The 16459-nt window shown below is 30.6% G+C and overlaps 1 protein-coding gene across 1 annotated transcript; it reads right to left on the reverse strand.

Annotated features, from left to right (window-relative positions):
• Window positions 1–14500: 14500 nt before the first annotated feature.
• LOC142608631 (uncharacterized) lies at window positions 14501–15698 on the reverse strand. Its single transcript, XM_075780326.1, has one exon. It carries the CDS (start codon window positions 15484–15486, stop codon window positions 14866–14868), a length of 621 nt encoding a protein of 206 aa, XP_075636441.1. The 5' UTR covers window positions 15487–15698; the 3' UTR covers window positions 14501–14865.
• Between the last annotated feature and the right edge of the window lie 761 nt (window positions 15699–16459).

Below are 16459 nucleotides of genomic sequence, written 5' to 3' on the forward strand. Positions count from 1 at the left end.
TGACCAATTAAAATTAGGTAAAACTTAAATAAAATTTTCTAAAATATAATATATTAGGCTATTTAATTAAGTTCAGACATATAGTTACGTTGACTTTGATTGTTCTTAAAAAATATAACATTGCTTTTTGGATTAAAAAAACAACAAATGTAACATTATTTATGTTTTATTATTCAGTACAATCATGTACTCGAATTTAATTAGAAAATCTAAGGTATAAATCTAAATTGTACCTATTAAACCTATGCGAGCATGCCTTGATTAAAGCACTAATTTGGACTGAAAAAGACCATTTTATCAATAAAGACCTTTTGTAACGTGAATTTTAATGCAGGGCCAATTGTGTAATTTTGTACCTATGCAAAATCACCATTTTGTCTTTTAATGCTAAATTAAACTGAATTTTTATGGTTACAAAATATGATTTCTATTGCCTCTAAAAGTTTTTTTTTTGTTCCCTTTCCATTTTTTCATTTTAGTTTGACAAATACTTGTAGTTAAGTTTAATTTTTCTTTTTAAACTGAAAACAATTCATATATAGAAGATTGAAATGGGGAAAAAAAAAATTCAAGGCAACTCAAATTTAGAAGAAATAATTTTTCATATAACCCCTTTTAAGAGATATGACTCTAATGGTTTGTTATTAAAAAAATTTTAGTAGCTTACGTTTGTTAATACTAGCTACCATAAATTTGTTCAAAAATTGTTGTAGCTTACAATTGTTCAAAAACTAAGATAAAAGAAAAATCAAAAGAAAGTGGCTAGGAGTGTTGTTAGTTTTGTAACTTAGAGAAAAATTCTACTTTTATTAAGTCAACTTTGATTCAAGATGTAAAAGTTATGTATTTCTTAGTAAAAAATCAAAAGAAAGTGGCTAGGAGTGTTGTTAGTTTTGAAACTTAGAGAAAAATTCTACTTTTATTAAGTCTACTTTTTCTTAATAAAAGTTATGCATTTCTTATTAAAAGAAAAAAACAAAGAAAGTGACGTTAGTCACGTTACCAAGGTTTGCTTTTTTCTAGAGAAATTGGTGCTAGTGCTGTCAAGTGGGAAGGTTTGCCTTTTTAGTAAGGCTAGAGATAAAAAAATTTTACAAAAGTAATAATATGATGAGTGATTATTGGTAAATAAAAAAGTAATATTAATAGTGGTCAAAATGAAAATTAATAAAAAATCAGTTACATCAACAATTTGTAAAAGTATTATAAAATAGCTTATGACAGTAGATTACTTTTACTTTTTTCTAGAGAACAATGTACTAGTATAAAGAAAATTCTAAAGTTGTAAGGTATTTTATAAACTGTTGATGTGTAGTATCAAGCATGCTCCACTTTTAAAAAAACTGAATAGTCATATTAGATATTAAAATAACTCAAATAAAAATCCCTCTCCAATCAAATCTAAAGAAAACCCTTCAACAGACCATCCGTCTCCTTTACCTCCCTTCCTCTCCGCAAGAAATATCCATGCATCTTCGGTAACTTACCTAAATCCACACAGACTTCATCTATTTGCTAGGCACCACCAAACCTCGGACGGTGAAGGTCCATCGAAGCTCTTTAGAGTTTAGACGCGGGAAACTGAGTTGGTCAAGGTTGACTAGAGCATCGTCTTCAACCTTTTTATCCCAGTATATTCATTGGTTTCCTTCTATTTTATTTATGGATTTTATTGCATAGGTTATTGTTTTTATGGGTAAATTACAAATTTAGTTCTTATCCTCTTCGCTAAGTGTCAATTTGGTTCTCAACGTTTTAAATGTGTCAATTTAGTCTTTAATATTTTGTTATTAGATCAAATTAGTCTATACCATTAAGTGATGGATGGAAAATCCTAACATGGTTAATATCCAAAATAAAAAATAATTTTATGCCATATTAGAATGTCACGTATACGCCTTACTAAGATTTTAATTTTTAATTTTTTTAACCAGCTTATCACGTTGGATCAAAAACCCTAAATCAATCACGCCCCATGGCCCCATCCCCAATCTGCTACACATTTTAGTCCAAAGAGGAGAACGTGAATTTTGAAAACATATTTAGCATATATGCTCAAACAATGCCAGACAAGCTCACGCTTGGAGAGATCTGAGACATTAAAGAAGGAAATTGAGTTGCAATTGACTTCTTTGGATGGTTATGATCAAAGCCCTTCTATAAAATTGTTTTATCTCCAACTTAAATGTTTGCTTTTATGGGATTTTTACTCTACAAGGTATGGGTAGCTGTGGGTGTGGGTGGGGCTTGCAGGTTTGCAACTAAGCTGGAGTGGACAGCTTTGTGTGTCTTGGCTAATGATGAGGATGGTATTGGTATGCTGAATCTATCACGCCCCCAACCCCAATGAACAAAACGACACCGTTCTCTACCTTGGTTTGTTGAATTCCTTTGTTAATGACATAAAGCATCCTCTAAACTCCTTTTGCTGGGGCTTCCCCTTTGCTTCCTTTTGAACTCCTTTTGCAAGGATTTCTCTTTTGTTAGGCATGTGAAAATTTTGAGGCCTCATTGTTCTCTTCTCTCTGGACCAAAACATGAAACATATTGGGGTTTGGGGCATGATTGATTTAGGGATTTGATCCAAATGTAAGACCCCTTAGTTTTTATTTTTATTTTTTAAGTTTAATCTTAGTCAGCAATACACTTGGCATCTAAGTTGGCATAAAAATTATTTTTTTATTTTGGCTGTTAGCCATGTCAGTATTTTCCATTCATCACTTAACAGTAATGACTAATTTGACCCAATAACAGAAAGCTAGGGACTAAATTGACACATTTGAAATGTTGAGGACCAAATTAACATTTAGCAAGAAGAATAGGGACTAAATTTGTAGTTTGCCCTTATTTTTATTAAGTTATCGTTGGCATATAATCTTATGAACCTAACTTAGTTCTCTTTTCCTCATGTTCTGTTCAAATACTATAATTGGACTCAGTACAAAAGTGTTTAGTTTTTGGAATTTGGTATTGAAACATACTGGGATGGTTTTTGTAAGTGTGGTTTCATAAGAACCTTTTCTTTTTGTTTTGAATTAGCTCAAGAAACTTTATTAGAAGGGTTAAAATTACTCCCAAACCAATACAGGGGCAATAGGCAAACTACCCCAAACAGATTTGTACATCAGAAATTTCCCAGCTTTTTTAGCAAGAGAGTGAGCCACAGCATTACCCTAATTACATTATGTCCAAAATTATGGAGACTACTTCTTCTGATAAATGTTATATTCTTATTCTTAAAGATATCACATAATTTCAGTTATCACTTGTTTTTGTTGTGCTTGAATGGCGGTCCAATCAAAGCTATGACTGAGACTGGTCGATGCTCCCACAATGTTATCTGATACTTTTAATTCTTTTACTTTTGGTAATTTCTCTACTAGTAATTTTTTATAAAGAAATTACTTAATTTTAATTTTATATTTAGTCAATTTATTTTTTATTTTTTCTAAATGCAATACATGATTTAAAGTTTATATTGTTTTTTCACTACATAATTGAATAGTATTTCTAATGGAAACAATCATGTGATTATCAGACAATAAAAACTATATATCTTCAGATAAAGAAATCGTTATCGATAAGGAAGAAAATGAGCAAAACTTAAAGATTGAAAAAAAAAATGAAGAAAGGGAGCTTGAAATAAAAAAGATTTTAAATGGAAATAAAATTGTTTTAGAACCAAAGGTTGGAATGATGACAAATTCAGAAGAGGAAGTTAGAGCAAATTGTACGCAATATGCTAAACAAGCAGGGTTTGGTGTGTCATAGAGAACCTCTAAACTTGTAGAAAATGGGAGTTTAAAATATTTCACTCTTTCATGTGTTTGTCAAATAATGGCAAAAAATAAGGCAACTAATGCTCTTAAACCAAAACCGAAAAAGAATCTCAGGTGCAATGCCAGGATTAATGTACTTGTTCTCCAAATTGAAGATTTACATTGTCCATTGTTGTGTTTGATCATAATCATACTCTGAGTCCCTACAAGCTAGATATTTTAGATGTCATAAAAAATTGATGTTTATGTGAAAGAGAAGTGTTATATTCATAATATTTTCACAACACTTTCACAACAAACCATAGGTAGTAAGTTGTTATTAGTTATAATTTAAAGGTCCGTTTGGATACAACTTATTTTGCTTAAAACTGAAAACTGAAAACTGAAAACACTGTAACAAAATAATTTTCAAATATGTGAATAGTGTAGTGGGACCTTTTTTTTTTTTTTTTTTTTTAATAAAGTGATTGTGGGTCCCGTGAACAGTGCACTTTGTCTCCTAAAAGCTGAAACGCGTGCATAAAAAAAAAAAGAAAAAAAAGAAAGAAAGAGGAAAACACAAAACGCCAGACGCAGGATTCCTAACGCTATCCAAACGCTCATTAAACCTACTACTGAAATTATTTTTTTACTCACCAATAACAACCTGTACCATCTTGTTACTTATAATTTGTTGTGAAAGTATTGTAAACATAACATTTCTCTATATGAAAAAAAAAAAAAGTTTGAATTAAATAATAAAGCCTTCATAATAAGTCCTTGAATTAAATGTTATTAACTATATTCACTTGAAATGATCATATTAAAGAAATTACAATAATTCCTTGTCATTAAAATTGTTAACTATGACCACCACACACCATTGATGCGATGATTACCATCCAAGCGTTGTTTATGATTTTATATTTAATTATATGATTCAAGATCAAAACTATTAAGATTCTTACATAGTTTTTGGCAGGATTAATATAGTTCTATGATATTACCATTAGATTCACCATCCGTTGATACCATTGGACTCTTGCATCGAGTATAGTGGTTTCCCGTCTTCTTCCATGGATTGTACCTAGGGAAGATCCCAGTTAACAAAAGTTCAGGAACAGTAGTCTCAACCAAATCATATAAAATGAAATCACAAAAACAATTATCAGCACAACAAAACTTACGTGATGAATCAAAGCTAAAGTAAAGTTTGTCTACACTAAGATAAACTTATTTATACATACGTCTCATAAATGACAAACTATCTTGTCAAAAAAACAAAAATGAGAGTTAACAATTATAATAGCAAAAGGGATGTTCAATAGATTATTCAGATTGTATAGAATGCAGTGTCAACATTAACTCAATCGAATAGCCCCTAAATTAATATTCGAATCCATATTATACAATCAGAATACGAAGTTTACCATACAAATTTACGGTTTAAAAGCAAAATAAATGAAAAAGGCATACCAATCTAGGCAAACTCTCTTTATTACTTCTCAGTTCTCACTGTCGCTGACGATGGTTTTTTGTGCAACTTACTCAACCCCATTGCTAGCTAGCTACCAATTGGAGTTGCAACTAAGGGAGTCAATCTCATATCGGAAGTTGTACCTAGTTCACCAATGAAACGATATATTTCGGTACCAATCAATACCGGTGTACCGTTTCGAGTTTACTGTTATTTTATATATATATATATATATATATAAAAGTTTACCATAACACATTACCTCAATTCAAAACAAATTATTCATGGTTTTAGACTTTAGCATCAATTAAAAGAAAAAAAACACAATATAAAAAATAGAAAACTTAATTGTTCATTGCATATTAAGAAAACAAATAATACTAATAAATTACCATTCTGCCCTTACAAAAATTCAAAATTTACAAAAAAAAAAAAGCTTTTCTTTTTAGTGTCGGCCGGTATTGCCCGAAATTGGCTGGTATGACCAGTATATGGCCAGTATTTAAACCGGTACGAAACGTTGGCGTTTCGATACTAGTATGCGTACCGGTATGGTATCAACTACCTTAGTTGCAACCTATTTTAGAATACATTTGCTACCTACAAATCACATAAAAGAATCTTTTTGCTTAAATTTATACTATTCATGATTGCTTAAATTTCTAATATTTATGTCTAGATGCTTCAGAAGTGTAGAGGCTTTTTTTTGTGGGTTTGTTTATCTCCTCCATTTGTTTCGATGGAAAATATTGTATGAATATAGTTTTCTACGTTTTTCAGTATTTGATAATATCATAAAAAATAAGTCAATTGAAAACTATCTTTGATCAACATAAAAAGTATAGCTTATTTTTAGATATTATTATCCACTAATTTTTGTTGGAAAATAATCCTATCCCACAACAAGCTAAATAATACAAGTTAGGATTTTTTTTTTTTACTTATTTAAAATTGTTACCAAATATTAAAAAAAATGTGATAGTTTCATGGAAAATATTTTTTGAAAAATGATTCATTTTCTAGAATACATTAACATCAAAACAAACATAGATTAGTATAATATATTTACTCGGGGGGGGGGGGGGGAGAAGTACTGTTGTATCATTTTAATATTATTTAATTAAAATGAATAAATATTACAACATAAATATAATGATATGAAAGTTAATATGGAAGATAATAAGTTAGTAGAATGTTTAATCTCATATTGAAAAGGAGATAGACTCTTTTAATTATTCTATCCAATTGTGGTGATTGATGAGCAAATATGTATTGAAGTAGACATTGAGGTAGATACGTTCACAAGGGGTAAATGAAGGGAGAATGGGAGATAAGTCAAAGAAGATCTACACTAGTTACAAAAATTAGCCAACTGAAAGCTTGAATCTCCTTAAAGAGAGCAAATGTCGTGTCTTAGTCCAAATATTGTTGTCTAATTTTTCACAAGTAAATAATATTTAGAAGTATTATTCAATTTCTATTTGTGTTATTTCTATTATTATTGTATTTGTACCAACAAGTATAATACATTATATGTTTTATAGATTGAAACTAGATGTGTTTTATTAATTCAATATTAGCCTCATCAAATTAGAGCCGCACAAATCACATTTTATTAAACACTTCTAATAAACCCATTTCAATGGAATCTTTATGTAGCGAACATATAACAAAATCTCAATGGGAACAAAAATTATTTATTATACCTTCTTTTTAATACTACATTGCTTTGCATGATCCAAAAGTCCCCATCATCTTGGTTAAAATTCATAAAACAAACATCATAAAGTAGTACATAATATCATATTAGAAGTCTTTATTAATCAACCTGTAATTAGCATAGTAGTAATAATGCATTTTAAGTTATTGGAAAAATGCATTACTCCAGCGAAAGCATTAATAAGTGATTATAAAATTGGACAAATTACGTTCATCTGTATTATTTAGGAATGAGTTTTGGAATTTAGCTTCTCGTTAGTTCAATTAGCAAAGTCTTTGATGGTTGAATAAGAAATTTAAGATTCAATCCCCGCCTATACCAAAAACCAATTGGTGTCTTAGTCTGATGATAAAGAGCATCATCAGGAGCAGACGCCATAGGTTGAAACTTTCTTTAAAAAAAACAACAATGAATGAGTTTTGGACATTGGCCTCATTGCACATGCTTTGAGGCTTTTTTTTTTAATTTTAAATATTGTTAAAATTCTTCATTCATCCCAATCCAAGGTTTTTCAATTTTTAGAAAAATTTAAAAATTTCTATTCATCCAAATTTAAGGTTTTTTTGGTCATTTTTCAAACACTAAAAATAGATAGAAGTGAAACTTTCTTAAAAAAAAACAACAATGAATGAGTTTTGGACATTGGCCTCATTGCACATGCTTTGAGGCTTTTTTTTAAAATTTTAAATATTGTTAAAATTCTTCATTCATCCCAATCCAAGGTTTTTCAATTTTTAGAAAAATTTAAAAATTTCTATTCATCCAAATTTAAGGTTTTTTTGGTCATTTTTCAAACACAGAAAATAGATAGAAGTGGGAGTAATTCACTAGTAGTTTTGGTTGGATACCCTTATCTTAAATTTGAGAAGTGGTGGGTTCCAATTAGCTCAACTGGTAAAGTCTCTGATAGTTGTATAAGAAATTTGGGGTTCAATTCCCGCCTACATCAAAAGCTGATTAGTGTCTTGGTCTGATGATAAAAAGTTATCATCAGGAGTGAACGCCATAGGTTGAAACTCTCTCAAAAAAAAATTGAGAAGTGAAACACTAGAAAATATAATGAATGAGCATTTATTATTATTATTATTGTAAGTGCACAATTGTACCCGGACCCAAAAATAAGTGTTGGGCTTAGGCCCAATGAGCCTTATACAACGAAATTTGTAGAGTATGGATTTGAAACCTAGGTTTGGGATGTTGGAAGTTCAATTAACAGGCTAGAATGCCACAATCAATGCAAATGGTAAACAAGTATGACAAAGAAACTTCCTCGGACGCAAGCCGAGGACGGATTTGTATATTACTTCTCTTTCTGTGCCAAAGATTACAATTCTTAATTCTTATTTTGTTAGCTCAGCAGCAAGTCCCCTTCTCTTTCCTCTTTCGTCTCCTTATATACTTCTTCTTCTTCACTGGTTCATCCACGTGTCATACAAAGCTTCCCCTTAGATACTTGTCTCATTCACCACCTTCTTAAAGTCTTCAAATAATGCAGGAAGGCTGAATTCTACTGTTCAGAGGTCATTTTCCCATTAATGTGGCCAGGGAGGTAGATGCAGGGCTTTTAATGTGGTGGTAGCAGCTTTTTTCTTAGATATTTCTCACATGTTCCTGCTCCTAAAGGGTGCTTGGATCACTCTCTTACCCATCAGTTCTTCCAGAATTCTGCCTCTAATCCATTTAGCAAGTCCCAGGGTCATTGCTGGGCTTGTCCGAGGAGAAATTCATTCTCGGACAACTCCTCGGACCTCTACAGTGCAAACTGACTTGTAGACCTAGAGACCCTGATCAAAACAAACTAGTACCAGCTAACCAGCTCAAAGCCCAAACGTTTATTCAAGAGCTTTTACCCCCCACAATTATTATTGTTGTTGTTGTTGTTGATGACTTTCATGAATTAATCTTTGCTTGCAAAGTCAACTTAATATAATTCAATGCCTAATACAATGATTTTTAAATTATTTTTTAATAATAAATTAGTAATTTTTCATCTCTATATAGTAATTAAATGCTTCTCTCTTCTTGAGATACAAAATTTTTAATCGAATTTTTGTTGTCAAATATAAATATATATATATATATAAATATATTTGTTGAATAATTTTTGTTGTCAAAATTTGCTAACCCGTCATTTTAACTTGAAAATATGGCTAATTCAATCAATCTAAATTAGCATTTTATCAATTTTAAAATACAAAAATTTAATTCTACTAAAACAATTGTTGTGTTGGGGCCTTTTTTTGAAAGAAAAAAAAAGTAATGAGACTTTATTTAAAACAAAACAATTATGCACTCACAAAATAGAGCCTTTGTTTATTGAGATAGAGTTTTATCTTCTTCTTCTTTTCAGTGGAGGAGGAGAGGGGTTTAGGCCTCAAGTTTTAGTGGCATTTACTTCACGGATTTCGTGGCTCAATCCCTAATGTTAAAAATTTCACATGTAGAACAAAATTAGGCCAATTATTCCTATGCAATCCCATCACCCAAAACAATAATACATATTTTAATATCCCACCCAATTCTAAAGTTAACAATGTTAAGAACTGCTCCAAATCCAGCACAAAATAAAAACAATAATACATATTTCATTATCCCCAAAAATAAGTTTTGTTGACTAAATGAATTGCGCCTAGAGTATTAGCGATGCAATTGTCATGCCTAACAATTAAAAAATTATGAGGTATTTTTGCCCTAACACATCAATGGTTAACATACTAAAATTGATGCTAGCAAGCTTAAAAGAGTCATGCTAGATGCAAAGGGCTCTTTCCATCCAATTTCTAAAAAGTTGTTTGCACAAAGATTATGAGTAATATTATCGCAAAAGTGGATAAAACATATTTCAAGGTTTTTTAAAAATCTTATAAAAAAAACCACATTTATTAGCAATGGCTTGTGCAATACCATATGTGGAGATCACATAAGCCTAACTAATATGTTAATTATTGATTTTATTGCTCATGTCATTGATGTCACCATCAAAATTTGGGAGGAAGTTAAAATGAGACATATAAAAGCACTTCGTATGTCCAACTCATTAATTTTCATATGGCTTCATTATGATTACAACCACATCAGTTCAATCAATATTCGTTCACATTATATGTAGTAGAAGCTTTCCCAAACCAAATTCAAGAATCATTGATTAGTTTGACTAACGATTTCCTTTATTTTGATCACTACATTTCATATGTGACGAATATTTCATATCTGATAGTGATTAAATTTTTCTATTATTTTTTAATGTTTATACATATGTATTGTTTCTCTCATATTAATTTTTATCCAGGTTCCAAACACTTAGGTATAATGCTTGAAGTTGCCTTTATCTTTCCTATCACCTAATTGGTGCTAATGATATGGTTATCAGAAACCCTTCATTGGGCTATAGAAGAAGCCAAGATCATTTTTATTTTAAATTATAATTTTGTATTTATTATGGTGATTGCTCTTAATCTAGAGTCTAAATGTATCCTAATTTATATTTTATTATGCATGAATATATTTTTTGTTATTGGTATTTTTATTTTTTGGAATTATAATTATTATAAACAAGCTTATACTTTAAATAAAATTGAAAAAAAAAAAAACACTTTGGTGATGTTTGTGTTGGATATATTGTAGAAAATTAATTTATATTACTAATTATGGAAACATTAACACAAACATATGCTATAGATAACAACAACATAATGTTTAAAAAAAATACAAGGAAGAAATTTGTAAATAAAAAAGATATAATTACTCATAAATCAGATGTGTAAGAATGAAATCAAGACTTGTATTTAACGCAGTCTCCTTTAGATAGATTTTGCCAACCATAATTGGTGGGTTGAGATTCTTGAATGTTTATCTCCCATGACACAACAATCACAACTATTAGAAGAAGCATAACAATCCAAATGCTATAATCTCTTTGTCTCTCTTTGATTATGAACATGAAATGAAAAACTAAAACAACAATATATGATAACTGATGGACTCTATTTATAATGGTGTCACATGAACACACCCATTGTTTCATTAAAAAAGTAAGTATTGAGCAGTAAACAGACAATATAAACATAAAATTCTCAAGTTTGAAAATCAAACAATTGAAAGTGCTTCACAGATATAAATATTTATTTATAAAATAATGTGTACAATTCTCTGTTATTATATATAAAAGAGTAATCATCTGATTATATCTTCTTGTAATCTTGGCTTGAACACAAGATCTTCTTCACTCTAATTGGAAGATAGATCAAACAATCGTCACAACATATCTCTAGCTTTGAGCTTGTTAAAGATTTGTTATTTTCCAAGTTCTGTGAGCTCTTTTTGAGTTCTTTGAAGATTCTTCGAATGTGAAGGTTTTTGTGGAAGTTCTTCAGGACTTTAGAGGCTTGTTCTATTGAGTTTCAATGATTTAGGAGTTTTTGAAGTTTATGGAGGGTTTTAAGCTTGATTCTAATGGAACTTCGAGTCATGGAAGAAGGATTTAAATGAATTTCTTCAAATGTTCTTTGGGTGTTCTTAAGGCAGAACTTCTCCAAAGTTTTTTATGTCTTTAAAAACCGGTGGAGAATGAGTGGGGGGGGGGGGGGTGCCTCTACTTATGGTGGTTTAAGAGGATGAGTTCTACTTTAAATTGATCTCCTTAAGGACAAGTAGCGCGTTATGATTGGCCCAAAGTCAGAGAGTTCCACTTGGACTTGTTGCTTGTTGATAATTATCTATATTTTTATTTATTTTAATAAAGATAATAATCAACAAAGAGTCCCACTAGGATTTGTTACTTGTAGATATTATCTCTATTTTTATTATTTTAATAAAGATAACTATCCATTAATTTTGAATAAAAAATTTATCTTTATTTTGAGGGCCCAAATGACATGTGGCAAGTTTTTATTCACCAATGTGATGTTAATTAAATGACAGATGGCATCATTTGATCTAATTAATTTAATTACACACAGATTTAGAATTTTTCACTAAATATTGTAATTGGCTTAATTAATTTTTCACCTCCTATAAACGCTTAAAAATAATAATAATAATAATTAATTATTTAACAGTGAACAGTCCATGTGGACTTGCACCCATAAGTATATAAATTTATAAAATGTCCAATTTTTTTCCTATGTGAGACTCACAAATTTTACCACTTTAAACCATGTTCAAGTGGGCATTTTAGTAGTCAATTTCTTATTCACTCTTTCAATGGTTTTGGGCATGTAACCACTCTTATTATTTTGTTTTCCCTTTCTCAAAACCAAGAAAAGCACAAAAAATTTAGAAAACCTAATTTCAATCAAAACATTGACTCATGCCCAAAAACCAACTCAAAACACTCTCAGTCAAACTGCTACTTACACTAAATACAACAATCATGGAACTATTTATGAAGTTTGAACAAGTTTTGACCGAGTTTTACCAACTTTGACTAATTTTCACAAACTTTAACCAATCTGTTTCTCATTTCAACCAACCAATCAAGCTTAATTAAACTCCCCCAAAACCAATATCTCACCACATTATTCAAATATTACAGTCGAATTTTGATCTAAGTATACCACGTGATGCACACATCATGTTCCCGCCCTCAAGGAAACCTTGTAGAACCCTATTTTCACAATCAGACTATCTAATTGACCTCAAATTTCATCAGAACCTACATTTTACGTCAATCTTTCAATCCAATGGTTAAATTTTGTATCCAAATCTAATGTTTGATAGAAATGTGTTATGTACCCACTTGTTTTTATTACGTTTATCTTATCTTCTATAGTTTGGATCCATGTCAACCGAATATAGCCCATAGTTTTTTCATCAAAAATTAGTTTTTTTTTTATAAATTTTTTAAAAAAAACTTTAACATTTACATAAAACTATTTGAGTTTATAATAATGCAGAAATTAATTTTAATAGTCTATTAGCATAATAATTCCACAAAAGAAGAAAATAAAAAATGTATGCATGTTACACATGAAACATCAAATAAAATTAAATAACACATATAACTAAGTGTGCATTAAAATTAACTTTCTTTTTCTTTCTTTCTAAAAGCTTATTTACTGGAAGTTAACAAAAATGTATTTGTATTAAAAAATTATGGCTTTAAAAAATTAGACATAAGCAAATAATTTAAAAGGTTAAAAGAAAAAAACTAATATAAACTCACATGTTAATGTTAGGTTCAACATTAAAACTTTGAAAGTATTTATATTTGCAAATTGCATGTAAAGTTAGTTGATAAGTAATTTCATTATTATTTTGATCTGCAACATAGAAAATTTAACATAATTTAAGATTTAAGTATATAAAATTAGATTGAAAATGATCCAACAAAAAAGTAAAACTAAAATTTCAGAATAAAGGCTTAGTGAATTGGTAATGTCCTTTAAAAAATTTAATATACTACGTGATCTCCAGAATGAGAAAGCAACTAAAGTTGAGTTATCTTTTTTTTTTTTTTTTTTTGGCCAACGACTCTCTGTCTCTCATGCTTTCTTTCCTTTACTGACACCAAGTTGAATAATCACGTTATCTTGGACAAGATCAAAACCCCAATCAACTAATTGAAACTCCAAGTCATCAAATTCAACACAAAGAACCAAAAATAAGGTAAACTAATCTTAATAGTCGGTCGGCAATGCAAGTGAGGATGGCAACGATGTTGTTGCGCGCATTGGTGGAGACGGATCACGCTGAGATGGTAGAAAGATAAATCAGGTTCGATGGTGACTTAGCTTCTTTTTGAGAGATAAATCAGGTTTTAAGCTTGCTATGGAGCATGGACTCTTTCTTAATTAAGTTATCCCAAACTAAAATCCTTCTTTAAATTATCGAGATAATTACATTTTCTTGTGCTTGCGTGTCTACAATTATCTATATATTATTTGGACTTAATAGGAATTAATCTTTTAAATAAAATTGAGTAAAACTTAGATACAGTTTCTTAAATGTAATATATTAAATTATCAAATTAAATTCAAAATTTTCCTCAAAAAAAAAAATTAAATTCAAACATATAGTTACATTGAGTTTAATTGTTCTTGAAAAATGTGGCCTTGTTTTCTTTTATAAGTAGCGTGTTTATGTTTCATTAGTTAGTACAATCTTATGCTTAAATTTAATTAGAAAATTTAAGGTACAATATTTAAAGAATTGTAGCTAATTTTGCCTATTAAAATTAATTAAGATATTCCTATACGAAAATGCCTTTGGCACACCTCTTTTTATAAAATATAAAATAAAAATAGTGCTCTTAAGAGATATGATTCTAACGGTCTTGCAATCTTTGATCGACAATTGTTAAAAGGAAAATGTTAAAGTTTTACCAAAGTGTTTTTTCTTATAAAAAATTTTGTAGTAGTTTACGTTTGTTATATACTACAATAAATTTTGTTCAAAAATAGTAGTTGTTTACAATTACTCAAAAAATCGTTAAAATTTAAAAGAAAAATGAAAAATTAAAAGAAAGTGACGTTACCAAGGTTTGCTTCTTTCTAGAGAAAAAGGTACTAGTGCTACATGTGGGGAAGGTTTGCTTTTTTCAGTGAATGGATGTTCAAAATTAGATTTTTTTTTTTCTTTTTAATAATTTGATAATCCTATTTTGGTACAACAATACATATAATACAGGGAGATTTTTGTGTGGGGAGAATCTATTACACACTATTTGCACACACAGTACACACAATCAAAAATAAGATTGTGTACAGACATTTCCCTCTTTTCTTACTCCTTCGGAATTTATCCATGTATGACAACAATTATAGAAAGTGCATCCAACAATCCATCCCAAACTTTGGAGATCATTGAAATCTGCAGAGATAAGCCTGGACTCGCCTGGGTTATTCTCATTCTTTTCTCCAAACGGAAACACAGGGCTCTCTAGCTCTTATATGTAGAAGCAAGAATATAAGCTAGGCACTCTTCTCCAGCCTCTCCTGGTGCCTCTTCAAGGAAAGCTGCTTCTGCATCATCATTTGTTTATGGAATCTCTTTATGAAAAGGTCTGCCACGCGGTCTATCTCGTTTTCCAACATGAATTCTTCCCCTGCTTCTTCCTTTGAGTTCTTCACCAAGTCTATCACTGACCCTCCTGGATCTTCGAAGTCCAAATCCTTTGAATCAAACAGCGAGTGAGTCAGGTTGGGGCACTTGTCATTGTTCTGTACATCTGCCTCTTCTGTGTGAGTTGGGTCGGGGAGGTACTTGTGAGCCATGGCATCAAGGTTGTCTTTGTACTGTACTATGGCGTTGTCTTGGTCTACCAAATCGTCTTCAAAATCGTTGGAGTTCTTGTCATGATGATGATGATGGCTAAGCAAAGCGTTGAGCTTGTGAGAGATGTAGCTCTTCTTCTGGTGAATACTGTGAGAGAGGGAGCTCATGAAGATCTTCTTGTTCTTAAGCAAGGAGAATATAATTAGGCGAGTCTTGATGGCCCTTGTTTTGTTCTTGAGAGCAAGGGTTTTAGCCTTGGCCATGGAGCTCAATGTGGCTATTATCTGCTTCAATATTGTAGATGCTTTGTTCTTCATCTTTGGCTTACTATCTTTGGACTGGGAGAAGTACTACAAGGCTAAGCTCGATCCAGAAACAAAAATAAATAAATATCTGAGACACAATAGAGAAGGATATATTATTGTAAAGATAAGAGAGAAAGAGAGAGAGAGATTGTGGTACTGAATTTGTACGTTGCACAAGCAAAAGCAAAAGAAGTGGAATTGGCATGAAAGACTGAGAGGTGGGTGCAGTTGCTTATATAGCATTAGCAATGTATGATTGTATGCCTTTACTCTTTAAGATATTTGTGTCATTTTCCTAGGAGACACTCAGAGAGAGAGCAAGTGTAAGTATAATAAGGAAAGAGTGGGAGCTAAGAAAAGAAAAAGAGAAGTGAAAGCCAAAAAAAAAGTTAATAAAGTAATGGACAGCTGTCCCTATTCCATTGGCTTCTTTATGGTTAGGTGGATTCGAACCCTTCTTTTTTTAGGTTACAAATACCAGGAAAAGAGGTGATAGAGACTAGTAGGGCATTCCTTAGCGAGGAGGAGAAATCCAGGCATTATTATTGACCCTTTGAAGGAAATTAATTAGGCCTTCACATCCATTATTTTTTTCATGTTTTAGATGTTGATTGTAAACATTCATGTAAATTAGTAGATGTAAATGATTGATTATATCTACTAATTACTATTGACCCTTCGAAGGAAATTAACTAGGCCGTCACGTCAATTTTTTTTTTTTTCATGTTTTAGATGTTAATATTTACATTTTTCATTGATTGTAAACATTCATGTAAATTAGTAGATATAAATGATTGACTAAGGATATTTTTCCCACTAACTATGGGATAAGATAATGTGACAATTATGAGGACCCAACTAGCAAGCATCAAGGACAATTGCTATTGCAAAATTTGGGAATCAACTTCGTTTGGTATAGTGACAAAAATAGCCGCATGCTTTTTAGCTTTTGCATAATCGCATCTGACTCTGGGGGCACCACAGC

This window comes from Castanea sativa, chromosome 1, assembly GCF_040712315.1.
Source record: "Castanea sativa cultivar Marrone di Chiusa Pesio chromosome 1, ASM4071231v1".
Classification (NCBI taxonomy): Eukaryota; Viridiplantae; Streptophyta; class Magnoliopsida; order Fagales; family Fagaceae; genus Castanea; species Castanea sativa.

Coding starts and splice junctions, on each gene's coding strand:
- LOC142608631 (XM_075780326.1), bottom strand. CDS start 15,486: ATGAAGAACAAAGCATCTACAATATTGAAGCAGATAATAGCCACATTG.